The 25320-nt window shown below is 42.9% G+C and overlaps 1 protein-coding gene across 12 annotated transcripts in view; it reads left to right on the forward strand.

Moving 5' to 3' along the window:
* Positions 1-25320, forward strand: part of POU2F1 (POU class 2 homeobox 1) — a 175047-nt gene extending 149727 nt beyond the window's left edge. For all 12 annotated transcript variants that reach the window (XM_073304768.1, XM_073304795.1, XM_073304805.1 and 9 more), the window contains 6 exons: positions 8255-8400; positions 11129-11308; positions 13763-13868; positions 14772-15117; positions 15909-15997; positions 17943-25320. In XM_073304768.1, coding sequence (XP_073160869.1) covers positions 8255-8400; positions 11129-11308; positions 13763-13868; positions 14772-15117; positions 15909-15997; positions 17943-18253 — 1178 coding nt within the window. In that variant the 3' untranslated portion in view covers positions 18254-25320. The remainder of the gene's footprint in view (positions 1-8254; positions 8401-11128; positions 11309-13762; positions 13869-14771; positions 15118-15908; positions 15998-17942) is intronic.

Consider the following 25320-nt stretch of genomic DNA (forward strand, 5'->3'; position numbering starts at 1 on the left):
CCATCGACTAGTTCTTTAATCTGTAGACCATAACAGACCTGGTTGAAGCTGAGAGGTCTTCAAACCATTTGTCCCCCATTTCCTCCTAGTTTTCCAATTTTCACCAAAATCAATGGAGTTCTACTCCCTCGTGCCTAGAACATTACTTGAAATTTTGGAATTGATTGAATGCAGTGTTCAAAATCTATTGCATTACAGACAAGCAAAAATGCCATCCAGTTTAATGTAAGGCCTCACTTCATTTGGCCAACAAAGAAATGTCAGCAAAAAGTTTCTGGCTGGTTCTGTAGCATCCAACACCAAGGTTTCTCAGAGGGTATTTCAAGCCCCTAGGACAGTGGTTCCCAAACGGTGGGTTGTGACCCCCAAATGGGGTCACACCATTAGCAGATGGGGTTGCAGCAATCCTGAGTGTGCAGATGATGCCATTTCGTTCCACAGAGCGTGGCCTTGCACATACAGCGCATGCAAGGTCAGGGTGCACAGAGGACACTATTTCGCTCTACAAAACAGCATCCTCTGTATAATGTGACCTCACATGCACCATACATATAAGGTCACGCTGTGTGGAGGACGCCAATTTGCTCTACTAAATGGCGTCCTCCATGCAGCGTGACCTTGCACACACCAGAGGTGTGAGGTCACGCTATGCAGAGGATGCCATTTTGTAGAGCAAAATGGTGTCCTCCATGTTGTCTGGGGTCCCAGCAGGAAATACTTCATTAAAATGGGGTCATGCCGGCAAAAAGTTTGGGAACCCCTGCATTAGAATTTTGTCCAGTTACAATTAGTCAGTTGAAAGACTCCCGTTGACTTCAGTAGTTTAATTGGAACCTAAGTAGAAGTACATAGAAGGGTGTAGCATCTCAGCCAGGGCCCTGTATCTTCCATGATTGTGGAACTTGCTACAAAATTGTACTCCAGGATTTCAGCTTTCATTTTTAAAAAAAGTAAGTTTCTGGCCCTCCTGGTTGCAAAGATAATCTTGGAAACATGAGCTGAATGTAATTGATGCCCATCTGAGTCTGCAAGGAACCTAGAACAGTAGTTCTGAGTGGTGTGAACTGCCCTTTTAATCTCACTCAAGGCTTGTGGACTCCATGATTTTGCAGCTGAATTCGTTATTTATTATTCCAGCATTTTGCTTCCTATCTGACCTGACCTGCTTTTAGCTGTCTCTTGTCCTGCACCCTTTCCAAAAAGGGGAAATTAACTGGTTTACAGTGCATGCTTCCTTCACTGTTCTATAGAATCAGATGGAGGATAAGGAGGTCAGGGAGCCAGAGCTCAAGTCCAGCTTTCAGTGAGGAAAGGACAGAGCCAGAAGTGTGTGATGGCCATCTGGGCTGTCTAGAGCAGCGGTTCTCAACCAGGGGTCCTTGGCCCCCTGGGCGTCCACGAGCCCTTTCAGGAGGGCCACAGAAGCCTGTGGCTAAAACCCTCCAAGCCCCAGCACTTAACTTGAGCGGAGTTGGTTCGAGCCCTGCCAGCCGTTGCCCCCTTCCCAATAGAAGTAAAACTATGCCTATGCCCAAGGGTCCCTCCCTTCGGCCTGGAGCCCCACGCTGTCCCCGCCCTCCAGGCTCTGGCATTTTTCATAGTATGTTGAGGGGAACCTCAGCAAGAAAAAGTTTTGAGAACCCCTGGTCTAGACAATATAGCATCAGACAACACCTTGTAGCTGAGATGAGCCACTGAAGCTGATTACTAGTTCCCTCCTTCCCAGACACACGTGGAGCAGGGGAAGGAGATTCTGTGCTAGGCTGCTCAGACAACTGCTGAAGCTCATAGAGCTGGGCTGTCTGGGGAATAGTGAAAAAAATCCATAATTAACAAGGATTATTGCTGAAAATAATCATTGATGAATTGTATATCAATGAATATTTTAGCTGTGCCATAGTAACATGTTTGAAGCATGAGGGATGGGAATGAAGGGTATTTCATGGAGATGCAATGAATTAACATTGCTGTGGAATGTAGGGTTTTTCTTTAAGTAATGTACCTACAGGTGTTCCGCTCTAGGTACGATAGTACCCCCTGTGCTGTCAATCGGAGATTTTTCATAGCAATGTCTATTCGGCCCACGTGTGCATTAGTCTCGTGCCCCGTCCTGTTGTTATATAGCATTGCACAGGCAAACCACCCTCAGTTCCTTCTCAATCACCTTGGCCTGAGACTGACCTCTAGTACTTGTCCCTTCAGATCTCCTCAACCTTACTGTTAGTTAGTGGTTGTGTTAATATTAATGTTACTTCGTCAAAGTCAATAATTTCCTTTATTCTAGCTTCTTTCCTTTCTTAAAAAAAAATCTCTTTTCTATACTCTATTTAGATAAGTTTTAGATGATTAGACATTTTCTGTCTGCATGGCGATGCCTGGTTCTCCGGGCTTTAAATGCTGTTCATCATGCCAGGAGGCGATCCTAGTTGGCGTCAGACATTCATGATGTATCCGGTGCCTTGGTGAGTTGCACGTCACTCAAAAGTGTAACTTTTGCCCGGCGTTGAAATCAAGAGCTAGGAAAAACAGAGAATTTAAGCTTCTCCTCCATATGCTGGAGAGCTCTCTACGTCCAGCCTCTGATCTAGGTCAAGGAACCCCCAGTGTACACCAGTCCCCAGGTAAGTCTGCTATCTTGGAGCACCACACTTCCAGGATGTCCAAGAGGAAGATACAGGACTTCTCTCACAAGCTCTCGAAGGAACGTGCCCCAGGTTCACCAGGTGGAGATTCTACCTCTAAAAAGCCAAGGTTGTTGTTACCTTGGCACCACCAGCTTTCCAGTTAGGTACTGACGAGGCTCCTGGTTCCACTGGTACCCAGAGCACAGCTAGCCAGCGTGGCAGCAGGGCTTCAACTTCAGAAACACCCTCGGTACCAGCATCAGACAAAGGCAGAAAGAAGAGCTCTTCCTATGCTCCCTCAGTACTGAAGAAGCCCACGTGGTCTCCAACTGCACCTCCTTCAGAGTGCATGAAACACTTGGCACCATCAAAGTCTACAGCGCCAGCAACACCGCCAGCCACAACTACTGTACTACACTTGTCAGCCTTGGAATTGATGCCCCTCGCAGTACCTCAGGAGTTCCATGTTCCTTGGGACCTGCTTATATCGGAGACTGCTCAGGTCTGACGTGCTCTCGATATCGAGGACATCCAGATCACCTGAGGTGTTCCTGGTACCAATTATTTCACCTCAGATTTCTCTAGGTGCTCCATCATTCCTGAGTGAACCAGAGGAAAAGGCTTCTGTTGACGACCTCACCTCAGTATGACAAGTGTCGGTCCAGGGCTCTCTTCCTCACTCCTTCAGAGGTCCCTTTCCAGAGGCTTTGACTGAAGCTGCGACTGTCCACGGCCCATGATTACCACCAGTGCCTTACTGATACGAGCACCCTTGGGTGCCTCCACCAATGTGTTATGCTTCTCCTCCTTGGCCAATTTGGGACTTTGGGCTGTTTATAGTCAACAGTTCTCTAGGACATCCAGTATTACCCACCATGGGCAAGAACAGTTGGCATTACCTGCTCCCCCTAGAAGACCTGACCCTCAGGGGGAATCTTTTGAGGAACAGGAGGCTAGAGCTGATGAAGAGGTTTCGCCTACAGGCAATATCTCTTGATCTGCGGATGAAGCAGTTATGTCTCCCCTCTCATTCCTGGTGGATGATTTTAAACACTTCCAGGATCTGATCAAGAGACTTACAGATTCTTTAGATTCCACTCGGGGAGGTTATGGAGCCTCATCATAAGCTGCTCGATATCCTCCATTCACCATCAGTGGCCTGTATAGCATTAACTGTTAATGAGGCTTTTACATCCAGCAAAGGTTGTTTGGCACATACCAGTATAGTGTCCATTCCGCCTACATGTAAAAGAACAGACAAGAAATGTTATGTCCCAGCAAAGCGCTTGGAGTTTTCATTTTCCCACCCCTGACCTAACTCCCTGGTAGATGTGGTGAATGAAAGCTTTAGGCAGCACTACACTAAATCAACACCTCACAATAAAGACCGCAAGCATCGGGGCCTATTTGGGAGAAAGTCTTACTCCTCAGCCTCACTTCAATTCAGAATTGCCAATTTTGAGGCCTTAATGGCAAAATATCATATCAACTACACATACAACAAACTACATAACCATATCAACTACACCAAACTCATGACCTTTGTCGACCACCTATCTGCAAAACACGGGGAGCAGTTTCAAGCAATTATGGCGGAAGGCCAGCTATTGGCCAGAACAATGTTGCAAGCCTCCCTCGATGCTGCTGACACCACCGCTTGTTCGATGGCCAAAGCATTGGTAATGAGAAGAGTCTCCTGGCTCCAGCTCTCTCATTTCCCTAAGGAGGTTCAGATCCCAGTCAAGGACCTTCATTTCAATGGTTCTAAATTGTTCGCAGATCGATGGATGAGTCTCTGCGAACATTGAAGGATTCCAGAGTGACTTTGCATTCTCTTGACTTTTACGCCCCTTCATATAAGACCAAACTCAGCAAGTCCCAGACATCCCAGAGATCCCCCACACACACACCAAATTCTTCCTCCCTCAGAAGGCGTATGAACCACACCAAAGAAGGCAAAGGTTCCAGAGAAGGAAACTATCTGCTTCTCAGCCTTCTGCCTTGGACTCGTCCATCTCCAAGCAGCAATTTTGACATGTTGGTCAGGGGTCTAAATTACCATCCTCATCCTCCCCCATTGCAGCTGACCCCTCCCTTCGGTGACCGCCTTCACCACTTCATGCAGTCTTGAGAGTTGATCACTACGGACTGGTGGGTCTTGGAGATTTGTCTCCACAGATTACGCAATCCACTTCACTTCCACCAACTACCCCCTCTTCCCCCCATTACTCATCCCTCTTCAGGGACCCTGCTCATGAGAGCATACTGTGCCAAGAAATAGGCACTCTCTTACGTTGGGGAGCTCTAGAACCAGTCCCCATGCAGCACAGATGTTTTGTTCAAGGTACTTCCTGGTACCAAAAACCTGGAGGCTGGAGACCCATCCTAGACCTGAGACTACTCCACACCTATGTAAAGGTGTAGAAATTCAAAATGGTGATGCCAAAGGTAGAGGATAGTTCCCTCACCAGAGGAAGGAGATTGAGTTTCAGTCCTCGACACTCAAGATGCGTATTTCCATATCGCTATCCACCCATCTCACAAATGATTCCTCCATTTTATTGTTGGCCAGAATCACTTCCAATATTGAGTGCTCCCCTTAGGTCTGTCATCTGCCCCATGGTCTTTTCGAAGGTCGTGTTGGTGGTAGCAGCCCAACTCCACAAGAAAGATATTTTACTATTCCCTTACCTGGATAATTGGTTACTAAAAGGCTGCTCCATGGAGATGACATCTTGGGTAACTTCCAAGGCCATACACCTCTTCCTCCAATTGGGTCTACAACTGAATATACATAAATCCACATTGACCCCAGTGCAGAGCCTAGAGTTCACAGGGTCACATCTCGATTCAGTGACAGCAAGAGCCTACCTTCCTCAGCACAGGTTCATGGCCCTCTCCAACATAGTGAACATGATTCAACTCAGTCCACAAACCATAGTCAGGAACTGCATTCTATTACTGGGCCACATTGTGGTCATGACCTTCGTGACAGAGCACGCCTGACTGAGAATATGCTGCCTTCATGGATGGCTCAGAACCATTTATTCGCCCACCAAACACAGTCTACATATGCTCCTTTGTGTACCTGCCTTCGTGAAACAATACCTTGATTGGTGGAAGAACCATCACAACGTTCTGTCCTGTTCACATATCCTTCCCCGACGGTCGTTATAATGACAGACACCTCTCTGCTAGGGTGGGGAGTGCATCTAGACAGTTACGTGATCCAAGGCAAGTGGACGCCGCAGGAGACAATGCTACCTATCAATCTCCTGGAACTCAAGGCAATCAGATATGCTTATCTCCGATTCCTACTACTAATAAAAGGAAAGCACATAAAAATCATGATGGACAATATATCATACATGTTTTACATCAGCTGCCCAGGAGGCGCCAGATCTCCCTCCTTTTATACTGAGGCACTCAAACTTTGGAACTGGTGCATACAAACCCAGATTACTGTCACAGCAGCCTGTCTCCCAGGTATCCAGATTGTGACTGCTGATGCACTCAGCAGACAGTTCTTCCAAGACCATGAGTGGGAAATAGATCCCACATATTCCACCAATGGGGCACCTTTTTGCCACAGAGGCAAACAAAAAATGCACCCACTTCTGCTCAAAGGCAGACTGGGTCACCAATCCTTAGGGGATGTTTTTCAACTTCAGTGACCGTCAAACCTACCATGTGCATTTCCTCCAACTCCCCTAATAGCCAAGACGATGCTCAAGATAGAGCGAGACAGGGCCAGAGTCATTCTAATAGCCCCTCCCATGGCCAGACAAACGTTGTTTTCTTACTTCCTACAGCTACCTTCCTTGCCCTCCAATTATTCTTCACAACACTCCCCACTTCCTCTCCCACGAGCACGGGAGGATTCTTCACTCCAATCTCAAGACATTTCATCTCAAAGCGTGGTTAATTTGATGGCTCACAGGGATAGAGACAACCTGTTCAGACAATGTAAAAAGAGTGCTGCTACACAGCGGGAAACAACCTGCTTGCTACACATATTGTCAGAAATGATCTCTTTTTGCCTGTTGGTGTGGCTGTAGACAGCTTTCACCAATGACTGCATCACTTTCAGATATACTAGACTACACCTAAGCCCGAACCATTTTCGGTTTATCATTGAGCTCAATAGGAGTCCACCTGGCTGCCATCATGACCCTTCACCCCTCTATAGAGGGTATTCCATCCTTATCCACCTGACCATAACAAGGTTCCTCAAAGGGCTGGGAAACCTCTCCCCACCAGTCCAATGTCCATCTCCAATATGAGACCTCAACCTGGTGCTTAAATGCCTCACAAGAGCACTCTTTGAACCTCCTGGCTTCTTGCTTGCTACTCCATTTGTCTATGAAGACAGCATTCCTGATAGCCATCATGTCAGTGCAATGGGTTGGTGAACTAGGGACCCTGATGGCATATGGCCCCTTCATAGTATTTTTTAAGGATAAGGTCACCTCTCTCCAAATGCTTACCTAAGATCTCTTCTGCATTTTACATCAGTCAGACCATTCACTTCCCTGACTTCTACCCCAACAGCATATGAATCGGCAGGACGCAATACTATATACCCTTTTTTCAGAAGAGCTCTGACCTCCTATCAAGACAGAACAAAACTCTTCAGAAAGACCAACAAGATATTCGTCTTGATTGCACACACATCAAAGGGCTCTGCAATCTCCAGCCAGAGACTTTCCAAATGGATTTCAGACTGCATTAACTCTTATTACCAATCTCATAACATTGAGCCACTCTCACTCATACACACCCATTTGGCAAGGTCTACTGCCACTTCCATGGCCTTCCTCAAAAATGTACCGATCATTGAAATAAGTAAAGCTGCCACTTGGGCTTCTGTGCATACGTTCTCCGAACACTATGCAATCACGCACAACTCTGCCTCGGATATGATATTTGGCTTGACTGTACTCTCTGCTGTACTGGATTAGACTCCGAAGCCCCTTCCACCTTAGATGGTACTGCTCGGTAATCACCTATAGTGGTGCACCCTTAGGCACACTACTCGAAGAAGAAGAAGAAGAAGAAGAAGAAATGGGTTACTCACCCTGTGCAACAACTGTAGTTCTTTGAGATGTGTCCCCCTATAGGTTCTCCACCACCTGCCCTCCTTCCCCTCTGCTTCAGAGTTCTCTGCTATAGGGCTTCATGGTAGAGAAGGAACTGAGGGTGGTTCACCCGCACAGTGCTATATAACAACGGGATGGGGCACAAGACTGACTGTCACGCAAGCATGGGCCGAACAGACACTGCTATGAGAACTCTCTAATCAAAGGTGTGGGAGGCTCTGTCACACCTAGAGTGGAGCGCCCATAGGGAGACACATCTCGAAGAACCACAGTTACTGCACAAGGTGAGCAGCCATTTTTTGTTTGTCACAAAGGATACTGGGCCCTATTTATAGCTTGTAAATTGCAGGTATAAATGGTAATACCAGGTTAATACCTCTGCTGTGAAGGAGCCCACCCAGGTCTGGAATGAATATGGGGTACATTCTGCCATCTCTTACACTGGTAGAATGTGTGGGATCCTTTAATTGGATTGCAGTGCACTGACACAAAGTCTCTTACTGATACATGCTGTCTTCTGTTCTGTTTCAGAAAATCTCTCATCTGATTCAGCTCTCTCCAGCCCAAGTGCCCTGAATTCCCCGGGGCTGGGGATTGAGGGCTTGAACCGTAGGAGGAAGAAACGCACCAGCATAGAGACCAACATACGTGTGGCCTTAGAGAAGAGTTTTCTGGAGGTCAGTGAATCAGTTGCTCTGCTCAGCCAATTTGTAATAAAATAGAATAGTGGCTTTGTTCAAGAACATGTCCATTAAGGTGAAAAGAATTCTGCAGCTAGGAGCTGCACTAAGCAGACATTGAAAGATATGCAATGATTGTTGAGGATACAATATAAGAAATAATATATTTAAGATGCATATTAAACATAATAGACATTAAATATTTAAAGTAGTATATCTTCAGTGTGTGTCTGTCATCTAGTTGTTGGAACAGGGGACTGGGAGTCAGAACTCCACAGTTCTCATCCCTTGTGTTCTGTCACAGATTTGCTGAGATATCTTAGGCAAATCATATAATCGCTGTGCGTCTGTTTCCTCAGATATAAAACAAGGTTTGTAGAATCCTCAACTGAAAAGCACAATATAAGTTAGTTGTTGTATGTATGTGCTGATATCTTTAGCTGTGTTGGTCTGTGTGTTCATACATTTGCAGGTGTATCAATCTGTATGTTGTGGGCAGATTGTTGTTGTCAAAGGGTGGGGAAATCTGTAGTGACTTGTGAAAGTGTATTGCAAAACAGTTACAACATATCTGTCACAGGGTGTACTTGCCCTATAGCACTTCAACTGGCCAAGTGTGGTGCTGTAGTTGCTCCCTCAGTTTCCCCTAATGTCATCAACAAGTTCAGTGAAGCTTTACGTATGGAACAATACCCCTAATGAGAGGTCTGTTTATTAACCAAAGGCTCAATGAAAATACAAGCAAAACTTCACCCCAGCGTCTTAGCTGGGAGACCGTTTGAGTTTGTTCTCATCTGGATCCACCATTCCTGTACAGCAAGGTTCTGTCGGCTCAGCTCCTTTCCCTGAAGTTAGACTTCTTGCCACTGTCTGGGAATAATCCTTCCCCAGAGCCAGAGGTCTGTGGCTATCTATCAGCTGCACCTCTTTTCTGGGGCAACATGGAGTTGGTTTTCCTGCCACTGTTTCGGAATTCCCTGTCCCTCAGACCGTGCCTTCCAGGCCCCTGGTTCTGTTGAGCTCTCACAAGAGCTACTTTCCTCACAAATTTTCTGTCTCTAGGAGCCAGCCCTTTATCATGCTCATTAATTAGCTGCCAACCAACCACCAAGGGATTTCATTACTTAAAAGTAACTAAATTGGCTCATTCTCCCTTACAGGAGCCTGTCACGAGTAGTCTGGTCCTTGACTTCCCTTAAAGGCCCAGCCCCCAGAAGAGTATAATTTCATGAGAGGCTCAGAGAGGGCCATACTTAGGCAATCTTTCAATCCACTTAGTAAAGTGTATGTACCAAGGAAGGGGGAATAGTAAATATTGTACCAAGCAGAATGATCTGTATTTACCTAATTTTAATAAATTAAAAAATGTAAGTGCTGTCCCACTGGTTCTTGACAGCTGTTTTCCCTTAGTTTCTTAGTCAAAGGATATCAAGCAGTAGATTAAGGCGTGATATTGTGCACACCAGGAAGGAGAAAAGAAAAGGAAATAAGCGTCTGTGCACTTGGGGAAGGTGGAAAGAGAACCAAACATCATTTATGTTTAGACTCTTAGTTGACTGTGTGTAACTTTGGTAATTTAAGTACTGTAGTCACAAGTGCAGGATAAATTAGAGTCCAAGTCCCACCTCTGCAGGGGGCCTCCTGAACATCATTTTGTTGTGCTCTCTGTACTGACAACTTGCAGAGCATCTGATCATCACTGGTGCTAGCCCTTTTTACCTCCGCCTTTCCCATGAAGTGATGAAAGAATCTCCCCTTCCTGCAAGGTCTCAGGCTTCATCCCTGGCTTTCTGCCCTCCAGAAATTATGATTATTCCCTTCTCTCTGAAAGAAACACATGAGCTTTAACTCCCTTACCCAGCTACACTGAACACAGCTTCCGCTAGTGTTTCTTGTGACCAGAAAGATGGAGGTGGGGGGCCAGATTGTGGACACACATGACCTGTCGAGAATTGTCCTGATGGAAGGGAACTTTCAAGTGGCACAGAGCCAGCACAGCCAGTTCTAACACCAGCCACACCCCAGTTTAGGGGACATGTTGGGCATAGCAGAGCTTTGCTTTGCTGGACTTCCTCTGGCCCAGGGTCCCTTAGAGACCCTAGGCAAGTGGTGTAGGTTAGTGCAGGCCCAAGGCATCTCACACTAACGATGGGGCTGGCACAGACCAGCCCCTATGTCAGGGAGCAGTAAGTGGCACCCTGTCTGCTTGAACACAAAAGAGAATCTAGCTCAGGAAGTGCTATAGGAAAAATCCATGTTCAGTAGCAGTCATGTTGGGAAAGTGTAGTTAAGGAGGCATTTCAGGGAGAGGGCTTACCTCGGACAAAGCAGAAGAGGTTTTGGGGGCAACTTAGAAGAAGGAGCATTTGGGGAGCTGGGACAGAACTGTAAAATGACAAACTTGGGAGTTGGCAGGTAGGAAGAAAAAAGGGTCTGTTTAGTTGGGGAGGGGCTGGATGAGAAGAAGGGAGTTCTGAGTGTTCGGGATTCTGAACAGGAAGAAGTGTCCATCTGAGGTTAGGGGATTGGGAGGATGGTCCATCAGGTCCCACTTTTGCTTAATCCATTCCTGACAACATCTGCTTTGATAAAACAGGAAGGTCTATTCCAGCTATATGTTGTTCCTTCCTCCAGCTCTTTAGTTTAGAATCCTGCTATGCTGGACCCATAATGCAGCACTCATCAAAGTAATTTCCATGATTTTCAGATATTTCTCATTTTTCAGAACCAAAAGCCTACCTCGGAGGAGATCACCCTGATAGCTGACCAGCTGAACATGGAGAAGGAGGTGATCCGCGTTTGGTTCTGTAACCGGCGCCAGAAGGAGAAAAGGATCAACCCACCCAGTAGTGGTGGAACCAGCAGCTCTCCCATCAAAGCAATTTTCCCTTGCCCAACCTCACTGGTAAGAATCAAGAAATGAAGATGGCTCAGCACATTGGAAAAGATCAGTCACTCCTCTCCTCCTGGCAATAATGGGAATTACACACATTTTTCACCTGCTCTGTGCAGCAAACTTATGCTCACAAATGTAACTGACATACTTAATTGGCATTTTCAATACTATATTTACTGGTTCCCACTGTGTACTATAAACAAAAGGTAAATCTTACAAATCAGCCAGTGTGAATGCATTATTTAAATACGCAAACTGAACTTCTAACTTGATCTGGCAGTAATTTACAGCTGACTAAATACCACTCACAAAGATGCAGTTTATATTACTGCTTTGGACATATGCTAAGAAATCATAATTCACATAGTTCCAGATCGGTGTACTTATCCAAAACCCTTTCTTTAAAAGGAAAAAAATGTTACCCAGTTCCATCCTTTCCATCTTGTTCCAGTCACGTTAATGCATTGGATCAGCAGTAGATCCTATCAGTTTTTAGGCGGTAGTTGGCAGACTGTCACCCAAACCCGATTCTACTATTTTTGTCCCTTTGTGGCAGGGTTAATGTATATCAAAGTGAAAAAACACTTCAGCTAATCTTTGTAACTCATTTTCTAAACCTTATATTTGGCTAAGGTAAACACAAACGTACTGAAAACATACGTAAACAAAGTGCGCTCCTTGAACTCCATGCCACCATTATTCAGGGATGGCTGTTGTTATCTAGACAAGGTAACTGAGCTTCTGATTATATGAAGTCTGTGGATTTCATGTAGCGTATAGCTAGTCTATTCTATATAGGATTTTATACTGCCCTCATCATTGTTGTATCTGAGCACCATACAGTAGTGTATTAAATGTCATGACTAACATCTGTCATGTGTGGTTTGTTCTTTCTGTCATCCTCTTCTCAGGGATGAAATTGTGTGTGTGCAGTGTAGTGTTTGTTTTAGAAGGGGTTTTCTTCTGTTTTTTATACATGTTGCTGTGTATTTGTTAGAGAAGGCAAGGTTGAAGAATTGCATGTTGCACTTGGAGCAGAAGGTGGTGAGGTTTGTGTTTTTTTGTGTTGTTTTTTTTTTTGTGAGGTTTTAGTTCCTGTGGGAGTTCTCAGACAAGCCCTTGAGAAGATTCTGTCACTTGCAACCACAAGTTTTACATTGTGGTGTAAAGTTACTTTACGCTTAAGGAGCAGAAGTGCCAACCCTGGTTTTTCATCTGGGAGTTTTAGGCACTATTGCAGCTATGTTGGGCCCAGGCGATTGAGAGCCTTGAAGATAAGGACCAAGACCTTGAACTTGACTCTGTGTTCTGTAGGAATCCAGCGTAGAGCATGGTGGACAGGTTTAATGTGCTCGCAGTAGCCTGTGTTGATGAGGAGATGTGCTGCAGCTCTAGCTCTTTCTCTTTTTATTTTTGTTCATAGAGTGTTAGAGCAAAATGCTAACAGGTTCATCCTTCTCCAGCCTAGTTTTAAACACGTCAAACGACAGTCGTCACTTCCTTTAAGAGTATATTCAGCAATCTTATAGATTTCCCTATTAGAAAGATTTCCTAATCATTTGTGTACATTTTCTTTGGTTTAGTGCTATCCCTTAGTCTTATTTTGGGTTGTCCAAGAGGGTATAACTGATGATCACTTTCTTTCATTGATGTGTATATGCTTCATATATTTATAGACAATTAGCATGTCTTGGATGTACATACATACACTTCTAGTCCTTGATATGGATATTTAATTTTTAATCTTTCCTAATAAATCAATCCCTTCAGCCCATTAATCACGTTGGTTGATTTTCTCTGAATTCCCTTCAGTTTATTTATAGCTTTCTTCCATTAAGTTGTCCAGAAGTAAAGGCAGTTGATTTCATTTGAATGCTCTGAAAGAGGTCCTTCAAACCAAGAAAACACACAGAAGTGAAGTTCAGATAATTTGGTTGATAAAGGTGAAACAAGACACTACTTTTAACAATGGTAAAACACCTATCTGACAAATAAGACTAGGATGCGTTGGTGCTTGGAGTGCCTTCAACTAGAGGAAGTGAATTGGAGCTTGAGAAGTATCAGAAAAAGCATGTACAAAAATTTTTTTATTGGGTCCCCTAAGTTTCCTCTCTCTGAGAAAGTCTCCTTGAACACTTGCCTCTTGTTAAATGAGGATAATTGGAAATCCTGAGATGCTGGATGTTGATGGTTAGTTTCTGATGAGCCACCACTAAGCTATTGGGACAGTATGTGTGTGGTGGATTTGCTGCTGCTCGTTGTCAGGTCCATGAGTGGAGCAAATGTCACTAATGTGGTCCCAGACTCTGCCTGTTCAAGTACTAAAGCAATCGAATGAATTTAAAAAAATGTGTAGGATTTCCCATCCTTATCTTTGGTTGAGGATGAGAAGATAAGAACGCAAGTCAGGTAACTCTTTTCCTTCTTACGAGTTGTACAGTTATGTTCTCTTCTAACCTGTAGGTGGCAACCACGCCAAGCCTTGTGACAAGCAGTGCAGCTACTACCCTGACTGTCAACCCTGTGCTCCCTCTGACTAGTGCTGCTGTAACTAGTCTGTCAGTCACAGGTAAGATACAACCTAAGCTGTATCAGCACAGAAGGTGTTTCAGAAAACCATTGCAGTCAGGGATAACGAATTCAAATGATAGAATGGAAGTTCAGTGGATTATTGGTGGTGTCTACATATCAAACAGATAAAGATTTTAAGGTGAACAATATTTTGAGATTTTTGGTGCTCCTGCGTTGCAGTCTAAAATCTCTGTAGATAACTGGCTCTTGGATTTGTTGTATCCTTGTAAGACATGTTGTGTAGGAGTCTCAGATGCCCATAACCTGTCTAGCTGAAGGTGAAAAATAGAGAACCAAAGGAGTGCTTTGTGGGGAGCAAAGAATTCTCTGGGAGCTCACAAATATAGCTTAGGTATACAGGTGCGAAGAAACAATATGGAGGATTTCCCTTCTCTCTGCCCAGATACTCAATTTGACTTCAGTCTGATTTCCTTCCTCTCATCTCACTCCCACTTGCCTGTTTAAAATTTTTTAATTACAAAGCAATTCAGTGTTGATGGAAGACTCTGGACTGACTGTCCTAGAAAGTGAAGTCCTCTGTTTTGCCACAGAAAGCTTCCCTTACACTGCCCTGCCGATGTGCCTCAGTCCTATGTTGGAGTAATTCATTTTTCATGGCTGTTCAGTCTCGCCTTTCTGCTGAGACCGTCACCCCTGGTGACCTAGAAGCAAAAGGCACTCCCGTTACCAACCTGAGCCACCCAGCTTCCTCCTGAAGAGTCAGTTTGATTTGAAATCCACACTCACCAGTCCCCCATTCTTGAATTCACTGTGCCCTTCAGTCCAACAGAGACATGTCTGTCTCACTTCCTCTTTCCTGTGCTGTCGAGTCCAGGTGGTAGGGGTTTCTATTCAAGCATGCCTGTGCTTTGGACTGTTCTAACTGGAATCCTCCTTCCAGGCACAACAGAAACCACCTCCAACAACACAGCAACCGTGATCTCTACAGCACCTCCAGCTTCCTCAGCAGTGACTTCACCCTCTCTGAGTCCTTCCCCTTCTGCCTCAGCCTCCACTTCCGAGGCATCCAGTGCCAGTGAGACCAGCACAACACAGACAACCTCTACTCCCTTGTCCACCCCTCTTGGGACCAGCCAGGTGATGGTGACGGCATCAGGGTTGCAAACAGCGGCAGCAGCCGCACTACAAGGCGCTGCACAGTTGCCTGCAAATGCAAGTCTCGCTGCCATGGCTGCTGCAGCGGGGCTAAACCCAGGCTTGATGGCACCCTCACAGTTTGCAGCTGGGTAAGGATTGTCTTTGCATTCTAGATGATAAATGAAGAAAATAGTACAGGGGCTCTGTTCATCATGATTTTTTAATACTATGTTTTTCACCTACACCTCTCAAAGGGTTTACAAATACTAATGAATTAAGCCTTGCAACACTCCTATAGCGGTGTTATCCCCATTTTATAGATGAGGAAGCTGAAAGGTTTAGTGACTTGATCAGTCATACATTAAGTCAGTGGCCGAGCTGGGTGTAGAGCCAAGGAGCTCTGACTACTATTTCCTTGCTGTAGCCATTAAACTACACTACCCCTGTTGCTAACTTTAAATTGAATTGGCATCTTAGATTCCCTTCGTTCCCCTGTGTTCAGTTCTGTTCCTTTCGACCCAGAGCAAGATGGAGAGCACCTGAATATTTATTGGAAATCATTCTGTTGCTGCTGTGTGACTAAAAAAATATTGCTGTAAATGCCTTGTAGTTCTTTCAGTTTCTCTTTTTTCTCATTTCCTTCTGCTAGCTCTCTAAAGAGTTGCAGTGGCCCAAGAAGTCACTGTGAGTGTAATTCACGGCAGTAATAACTGCAGCTTGTGCTTTTTGGGTGCCTGTTCTTCAGACTTGTTAAGCACAGTGTTGAAGGGCAGCTGTGAAGACCACATTGTGGTATGGGAGAAATTAAAATACTACAGGAAATGTTGTTTTTTTAAAAATCAGACCCTTGAATTCTACCTTCTTTATCTATATGATGGTCTCTGAATAGTAACACAGCCTCCCTTGATCTCTCTCCTGGTCTGTTTTCTTGATATCACAGAGGTGCCTTACTCAGTCTCAATCCAGGGACGCTAGGTGGTGCTCTCAGCCCAGCTCTGATGAGCAACAGTACACTGGCAACCATTCAAGGTTAGTAAACTTCCTTTTAATATATAACTGATTTTGTTACTTGTGTGGTTTACTCACCAAAAAAAGAGGTGACATTCCTCATCTCCAAAATTCAGTAGTCGGGGACAGAAGCTTTACAAAGATGGCACACAGATGATTTTTTTTTTTTTTTTTTTAGAATTGTGAATGGTAAGATACAAACTTGGGAGGCAGGTTAGGACAGCATACAATCTCAGGGATTTGGTGGTGGTGATAAGGAAGAATGTGGTGCTGGGGTGTGGGGGGGAGGGACTGCATTCATTTTGGACATGGAGGAACAATTTTAACAGGCTGTTTAGAGATCTTCTTTTTACAGCTCGTTTAGCAGATGCTTTAGTATAGTTGTCTTGATCAAGGCTGATAGCAGAACAGTTCCGAGAACAAGAAACCTGAACACAAAGATCCAAGATCAAGACTTTCAAAATGTGTATCTAAAGTCCTTATTTAGGAGCTATAAATCCATAAAATAAGGAGTTAATTCTTTATTTAAATGTCTAAATGAGTGGCCTGATTTTTTCTTGTGTGGCGCATCCAGCAATTTCCATTGACTTTACTGAGAACCATTTGGGTTCTCATCACCTCTGAAAATCAGGCCAGTTATTTATAAACTAAATTTAACTATTCAGTTTAAAAAAAAAAAAAATCTTGTACCAAGTGCTCAAAGAGCAAAGAAGAATGTTATTCTGAGGGCAGATCTCATGGCAAATTGAACCCTGGGTAGATTTTTGAGGTAGTATGTAACTATTAAAGTGCATCAAAATTTAAAAAGGCTTTACTCAAACAAGTCAAGTGACCTTCATATTGTAGTGGCTCCCATTCTGTGTCAATATGTTTTCGCTTCTAGATTCCTTGAATAGGCCTTTTTCTGGCCGGTAGGATGGAGCAATATGTCCCCACTAAGGTCCTGATCCAAAGCACATTGAAGTCAGTGGAAAGACTCCCTTCAGTTTCAATTGGTTTTGGATCAGTCCCTTAGAGCCATTTCAGTTTCTGCAAAATCTTATCCAGTGCTCTCAGGGAGCTTTCTCTCAGTAAGTACTGGCTCCTGTTATAGGGTGACAGAACAGTGGAGGGCAGTTTCCCTGGTGCCAGACATTTCACCCTGTGCTGATGCTTTGAGAACATTCAGATGGGAAATTCTGAGAACAATCAGATGACTTGGGATCGGGTTTATATTTTTAAGATTTGAAAATATCCAGCGAGATGCCTTTAATTTGTATTCTAGATAGGAACTTTATTTTTATATTTTTACAAAACTTAAAAACAGCTTGTGCTTAGCTTCAGCTGCTCAGCCTTTCCCAGTCAAAACGCAAACAGGTGGCAACTGCAGCTGATCTGGGTAGTGTGAAGTGATGCTCCAAAGACATCAGGTACCACATGGTTGAATTATGCCACGTGCTTGCACAGTTACTTAGCTGCATGAGGCTGACAACATACAGTTACTGTAGAACAGATCCTGGTTTTCCAGAAGCAGATAAAAGCAGTTTTTTGCAGATAGTTTGAAAATGAGTTAGGATTATACACTATATAATGCATTAAAATATTTCATAACCTCTATTCTTTTCTTTTATGTAACATATCTTGTTAAAACAAACTCTGGATTCCTTTTAGATAGACACGTGTTAGGGAGATATAGGTAAAAATGAATAGCAAAAAACTTCTTTTCGACCCTTCTCTATTCTTTAGGATAGTGAGAGGATCCTCCCTCTTACATGCTTAGTTCTGCCTGCCTCGATAATGCCAAATCCCATTTTCAACTGATTTGTGAATCTTTCTATGTTGCGTTTAAGTAAGAGGAAGAAATCTTTAGTCATGGGAAGAAGGCTATGCTCAGAAGAGGGAAAACTGAAGTTCTGTTGCACTTTGCTGCATACCTCTGTGCTGTTAATGCTAGTGTTCTCTTCCCTGCACTTTTCTCCCTTTTTAGCTCTTGCATCTGGTGGCTCTCTTCCAATAACATCACTGGATGCAACTGGGAACTTGGTGTTTGCCAATGCTGGAGGTACTCCTAACATCGTTACTGCCCCATTGTTCCTGAACCCTCAGAACCTTTCTCTGCTCACCAGCAACCCAGTTAGCTTGGTCTCTGCAGCTGCCGCTTCCGCAGGGGCCTCTGGACCAGTCGCCAGCCTTCATGCCACCTCCACCTCAGCTGAGTCCATCCAGAACTCTCTCTTCACAGTGGCCTCTGCCAGTGGGGCCACTTCCACCACCACTACTGCCTCCAAGGCACAGTGAGCCGGGCTGAGCTGTGCTACCACCAGCCTGTTTCACTCTGCAGTGGGATTGGCTGCCAGCTGGGTTTATAAACTGAAAAGTGTGATCGGCTTCCTCTCGCCATGTTGCTGGGGACAAGGGAGAGACGGAAAAATATAAAAACAAAACAGGAAGGATTTAAAGCTGGGACAGACATTTGCCTAATTTTATAATAAACACTGTCTTTTCAGGATCGCTTCATGGATCGGAGAGCTTTCTAACCAAAAATGTAAAAAAACAAAAAACAAAAAAACAAAAAAAAAAGTGAAAGGACTACTTATCATTTCCAGCAGTCACAATGACAAGTTAAGGTGGGTTATCAACTCAAACATAGGAAGGGGATTTCTTAGTTCTTTTGGTCTAAATATCTTTTTTTTTTTTTTTAATTATCATTTTATAGGTCTGTTGTACAGGCCGTTATGTCATACAAGGTGTTTATAATCGTATCAATCGTGTTGGGGGTTCCTTTCTTAACTGGTACAATTTAGGCAGGCCTGTATTACTGGTGTATCTCTATTATTATTATGGTTATTATTATTATTATTATTTTTATATATATGGTTTGGACGCATTTGTCTTTGCTCCTGGATCGTTTTCAGTGAGCTCCCACGCCATGAGGAGAGGGGAGAGAAAGAGGGAAACATGAGGAGGCTTCCTGTCCTAATCTCCTGGGAGTATTCCTCACAGTTTCCTCATCCTTGAACTTGTTTTACAGTGACTTATACAGAGGTATTGAGAGAGAGAGAGATTATTTTCACCACTTTTGCAGGAAGCTCGATGTAGAGGCAGCAAGTTGTGTGCAAATCTCCAGGCTAGTCTGTGCTTTTATGGTGAGGGAGGTAGAAATAACTTCTATACTACAGCTCTCCTTCATCCAACTACTTAGGCTAAAGGGCCAATTTTGCTCTGAGTTGCATGAGCAGGATTTGGCACTTAGAGCCCAGACTATTTCAGACATCTGTTTTGGTGGTTTTGCTGTATTGTTAGGATTTTGCCCCTTTTAAAAAAAAAAAAAATCCTAGAAATGCAAAGTTACCTGAGGATGCCAATATCACTAATATCTAAAGGCATCCACAGTCCAAGCTTCCTAGCAACTGACTTGGCACAGGATTTTGAAAGGTGAAACTGGCTTCTCTAATCAAAGGAATATTCCCTTGCATGTTTTTTGCTGTGTACAGGAAGCTGCATTGGAACAGTTTTCCACTGGCAAGTGCTTCTATCTACAGGGATAGATGTCAGGTCTGTTGGAACAGAAGTTGCTGCCAATTTCATGCCAACACAATCGTAAGAAAGCACTCTCGGCTTCCTTGCGCCCTTGTTCTGTTTTAAATAGCTTGTAGGTTTTTTTTCTCTACCACCCTGCTTGGTGCTTTGGAAATAAGAGACAGTGACCAATCAGCTGGAATTGTCCAGCCTGATGTGGGAAATAACACCAGACTATCTAGTCAACACTGGGACTTTGCACACATCTTGGTGTTCTCACATGGTCTCTGAGAAGTGATGTTGCTACCTTGATCAAAATGGCAATAAGCATCTCTGACTAGAGGCTCAGTGTTGGCTTGCTGACGTAGCTGTGTCTCTAGGGTTGTTTCCAATCCACATAACAAGGAGCATCTCAGAACAGAGAGCTTATGAGAATGGATGAGAAAGAATAGTAGGTTTCCAGAGGTTAGTGATGTATATTTTTTAATATACCAATCGAGTTTCTGAACCAAAAAGATTTCTAAAGAGAAGACTGGATCTCTGCAATGCAGTTCACTTTGAACTTTCCATTCCTGTTGGATTTAAAAGTTTCTGCCATGTGTTTAAAACACATTTACACTCAGGGAGGGTGTCACAAGCACCCCCTCTGTGTTTGGTTTTGGTTGGGGGGTGGTGTCACCAGGGAGTTTCAAGATAGCAAGTTTATATAGTTAGGTTGGCTTTTGCTGATCATCAAGGGGGATCTTGGAGTCTCTTACCACCTGAGATCAATAAGACAGCAACTTAAACCCAACATACACTTTGGTCTGTGACCCAAGTGTGTGGGATTTACATTTATATTCAAATGGCAGAAACTCTTATCTCTTCTTCCCCTCACTCATGTTTTTCTCTGTTCACGTCTTACTCTCTCTCTCCACCTTCCTGTTTCACAGATTATTTAAAATAATTATCCATAAAATTTCAAAACTAGTGAACTGCAAGCAGGGAAACTAACAAATGTCCGTCCACCATTTGTAATGTGTTCTTGATTTTTTTTTTGTTTGTTTTTTAAAACTAAGCTTGAACCAAAGTCAATTTCTAGCAAGCTGCTGTACTAATGGACTAGTTTGTATAAGTGCAGTTCAGACGCAGAGAGGCGATAGATGCTACTGACAATTTCTTTTTCATTTGTCTTGTTTTTTATTTTATATAAAAGTTGCTGCTTGTTTTAATCTTTTTTGGGGGGGATTGATAATTTGTATATCCTTGGGGCAGACTCTTAACTTGGTTTTTTTAACTAGGGTTTTTTTTGTTTGTTTGTTTTGGTGTGTACATAGAATGGCAATGTCAGGTGATTACTAATCCAAGTGGTCCCCTACTCCTCCACCCTACCGGTTAAATAAATTTAAATATTCTGGTGTGATTGAAGTCTCTGTGACTTCAGTCTGTGCAGAAGATTTTAGGGCTATGAATAATATAGAATATAAATTGCCCATAGTGTAACAGCTTTGGAGAAGTAAAAGGTATAGATGGGTATGATTCAGGGAGGGAGAAGTGGAAGAGGAGATGCTGATTACCCACTATGTTGGTCTAGAGGCCATAGCATTGACTATAGTTTCTACCAAAGGAAATATCAGTCCCATGGGACTTGTAGTCAGCCAAGTAAGAGGGCAGGAAACGCTGCAGCTACAATGCTTGCACTTGGGTCTGAAAATTCCCAGTCACCTCCAGGCACTCTTAAAAGTAAAATTTACCAAGAGCCTGTTTGTTAAAGGGCATTCGGATGATATCCTCTCCACTGTATCCTCTGTTTTCTGATGGATCTGGGGCTGGGAGGTGAGTCCTATGCGTTTATCTAGGAAATACAAAGAATGTGGGCCTTAAATCAGCATAAAAACCTCTCTCCGCAGTTCAAAGGGACTGTGCCATCAGTTGTCTAGATGATTTTTAACTTCCCATTCTTGTTGGTTTGTGGCTGAGAGGGGGGTGTGATGCATACATATCTGGAACACTAATGCAGCTTGGATGGTTATTTATTATAAAAAAATTGATTTTTCCTGATTCCTTTTGCATTGGTCACATGGCTTTGGTGTGAGCACCTTAAACTTTCCCTCCCTCATCCTTTGCTAACCAATCACCCTGTAAGGGGCCCAGACTCCAGGGAGCTTCTTAGTGGTCTCTTCTGAAAGAAATTGGAAACTTTAAGTAGTCACATGTCCAGGGAGGTTTGGCTGAAATGCACTTCTTTTTGCCCTGGGGAACTGGCAGTAGATTGTCCTATCCTACCACACCTTCCACTCCCCCCTTGGCTCAAGCCCAGTGTGTTTTTATTTCCTATCAAAGAACATGTCAATGTCTGATTGTAGACCTATTGTTCAGTAGGTCTGCCTGGACCCTGCTCATCATTGGTAGTATTGTTTCCTATTGTGGACGTTGGTCACCTCTACTATTTTAGTTAAAGGACAGAGGAGAAGAACCCAGAGATGAGGTTGCAGTGGCATTATATTTGCGTAGTAAGACTATACATGCACACTCTTTCATAACTTGAGATGGATGAATGATCGGGTATTGGAATGTGGTGGAAATTGCTGTTTTAAACCTTAATCATGACTGCAACAGAAACTGAAGTGTCTACAAGGATATTCAATAGTGATTGGTGAATTAGAGACTGAGGATTTAAGGATTGGAGTGGAAAAGTATTGTCCCACAGATTCAAAAATTAGCCAACAGCGGCTGAGGGCATTATTTTGCAGTTGAGGTTACTTTTCCACCACAAAGGATGATAGTTTACTCTTTATAATCCAAAAATACAAGTCAATATAGATGTCTTAGCACAAATGGTTTTCTGTTGCCCATAAATGTCATCATCTGTCTTAAATCCATCACTGAGTGAATAGACTGTTCCTTTGTTGTTTTATGGGATTATCTCTGAGAATTTTGAATTCAATAGACTTTCGCGTGCGCACACACAGAAATAAATAAATAAAATCAGGTTTCATTGGCCAGGACCAGAAGAAATTCCTTAAAGCCCTTGTACATGGAAGGGAAAATTGAAAGTTATCTAGTCATCTTTCTGTACCACAACTCCATAAAATTCCATATATGTAGATGTCTGGGCTTGTTTTCTCATTTCCAAGCATATCTTATAGCAGGTAAAAGCTAGTGGGACAGACCGATTCACTTTATAATCTCCAAGGACAATTAGGATATGTATAGTAGGCCCAGGAAGGGACATATGTATGAAGAAACACAAGAAATAAACACCTCCCCAAAAAAGATATGAAGAAGGGGAGATACACAAATGTTTCTTCAGGAAAAAGTCTTAAAAGGGTGATGGTCATGTGAATTTTGGTAGAGAACTCATTCAGGTTTGGTTCAGACAAATCTGAACCACTCAGTTGACCTCTGCCCCAGTAGTTAAGGGATGAAAGATTCATGTACTGTTCACACACCTGCACATACTCACCTTTAGATGGAGTCTCCTGACAAATGTGAATTTTGTGAGGAATCCTAAGCCAGTTAAAAAAGAATATTAGTTTATTTACTGACTTGTTACGTAGTGTATATGCAGGGAATGCTATATATAACATGCATGTGTGTGTATGTATACACACGCACTGTTCCAGTTAGTACTGAGATATACTCCCTACATAAGAAAAATCCTGGTTTATAATAGTTTTTGTATTGTGCTCAGAGCCTAAGTACAATATACTTTACATTTTAAAAAATTGTTTTAATTGGGAGACTCATGACAACACATCATTGCCCCAGACCTACTCAAATATATCCTCTGCCTTCAATAAGTAAAGTAACACAAATTAATTAAAAGCCATATCAGACCCAAAAAACCACTTTGCCATGAAGTCCATAACACTTGGGCTCTGATGGACTATCAGTGGGAACACAATGGAAAGTAGAGGGTCCTCATATGAAAATGCTCTGCTGGTAATACTGGACAGCTGTGTTCAAGTCACTAATAAGACCATCCATCAGATTTTAACTGTTGTGATACAGCCCAGAAATGGAGACATTCTCTTCAGGAATTTGAATCACATGCCCTTGTAGGCTTCAAAAATTCCATCTTTGAATTTCACCTGGAAGTGAATTGGCTGTTATGGCCATAATGGAGAGATTTCTAAAGAAAACATTCAGGATGTATGTAATAATACATATGTTAACTTACTTGGAAATGCATTTCGTCATTTGTTGCCCCTTTTGGGATAACAAATCTTGATATTAATCTCAACAGAAGTAGGAACAATATATGAACTCACATGTTACATGGCCTTCCCTTTGTGCTGATTCAGCTTTCCGCTGCCCCTCCACCCTCATCCCTTTCTTGATCTTCTTCCCCATACAGCATGGGAGGAGGTTATTTTAGTCTATCGATTACATGAAAACAAAATGTAACTTGGATCTATCGGTGATGTCTTTCCAATGGACTTCTTAAAAATCAAAATAATTTAGGCAACTTTTTAAGGAAAAAAAAAGAGGGAGGAGGAGTAAGAGACTCTCCTTGTGCTCAGGGGGCAGCAGAGGAGTGCCTGTTACCAAAACAACTTGAGGGAATTCTCTCTGCACGTCGGTAACAATGATTAGGTCAGTGATAGTGATTTACTGTTTTCTCTGAGGTCACACAGCATAAAGCATAGTTCATCCATACCTTTAAGTTGTGGCCTCTGAAAATAAGTAGCTACTATTATAAAGAACATCACTGAAGAGTAAGAATTTTTGTTGTTCCTCTATTGGTTTAAGTAGAAAATACCCAGCAGTCCACTGGAGCAGATTCCATTTTTCCTCCTGGTTGAGGTGTTGAAAGTGCAGAAGTGCTAAGTCCTCTATAAAGCATATTCTTGGAGTAGAGTAACATTCAATAAAACAAAAAGACCATTTTTTTCATAAAAGAACAGAACATCTTAACTCCATTGCAGTTGGAGCCATATAATGGAGGCACAAATGACTTCCAATTTACCTTAATTGTCAACACGTAATATTTTGCTAAATAAAATTGTTTTCTTCCCAATTTGAAACCATACTTTACAAAATTGTCAGAAAGGAGCTCTTTTTGTAATGGAAATAGAGGCTTTGGGACAGACTAAATACTGCATCAGATCCTAGCTATTGATGACATTTGGTTCAAAAAATAATAGCATTTCCAATTATCTTCTTGTTATCTTTGGGCAAAATCCCTAATGTGAACTCTTAACATGTCCATTTAACTGTGGTATGGCCAGTTAAACTGAACTCTGTTGTCTTGAGGAAGAATAGGATTATCTTCAGTTTGTATGTACATGTGTACACAGACACATATATTGAGAATAAATTCAGTTTGGTCTTTTACATACTCTCTCGCTTATAGATTAGACATTATTAAAGGAGGAATCGGACTGGTCGATGAATGCATCCATTATATAGTTATCCATCTGTAACCAGCCTGCTCTGGATTTGTTAGCCAGTTTTTACAAAAATATGACCCAGAAAGTTGTTAAAACAATTCACACTTCAAGAAGTGCAATTGCACTCTTTCTACTTCTTAGAAGAGTCAAAATCAACTCCTGTTGATGTCAGTAGGAGTCTCCCTTGCCTTCAGTGGGAGTTGGATCAGATCATAGAGTATCTTAGACACTTTACAATGGATCTCCTATCTTACAGAGCATTTAACATGCAAATGTCTTTGGTACAACCACTCTTCTTTTTGTGTACTGTTAAGATACAGGCATTGCATGTGGACACAGTGTGATCTGCTCTTTTTTCTAATCTAACGCAAATCTGCTGGCTGTTTGACTCATGATTTGCAAATTATTATGTTCAGTATCTTATGTATTGCCACCCATTCAGAATAGGATCAGATTCCATAAACCTAAAAG

This window comes from Lepidochelys kempii, chromosome 1 (assembly GCF_965140265.1).
Source record: "Lepidochelys kempii isolate rLepKem1 chromosome 1, rLepKem1.hap2, whole genome shotgun sequence".
NCBI classification, from domain to species: domain Eukaryota; kingdom Metazoa; phylum Chordata; order Testudines; family Cheloniidae; genus Lepidochelys; species Lepidochelys kempii.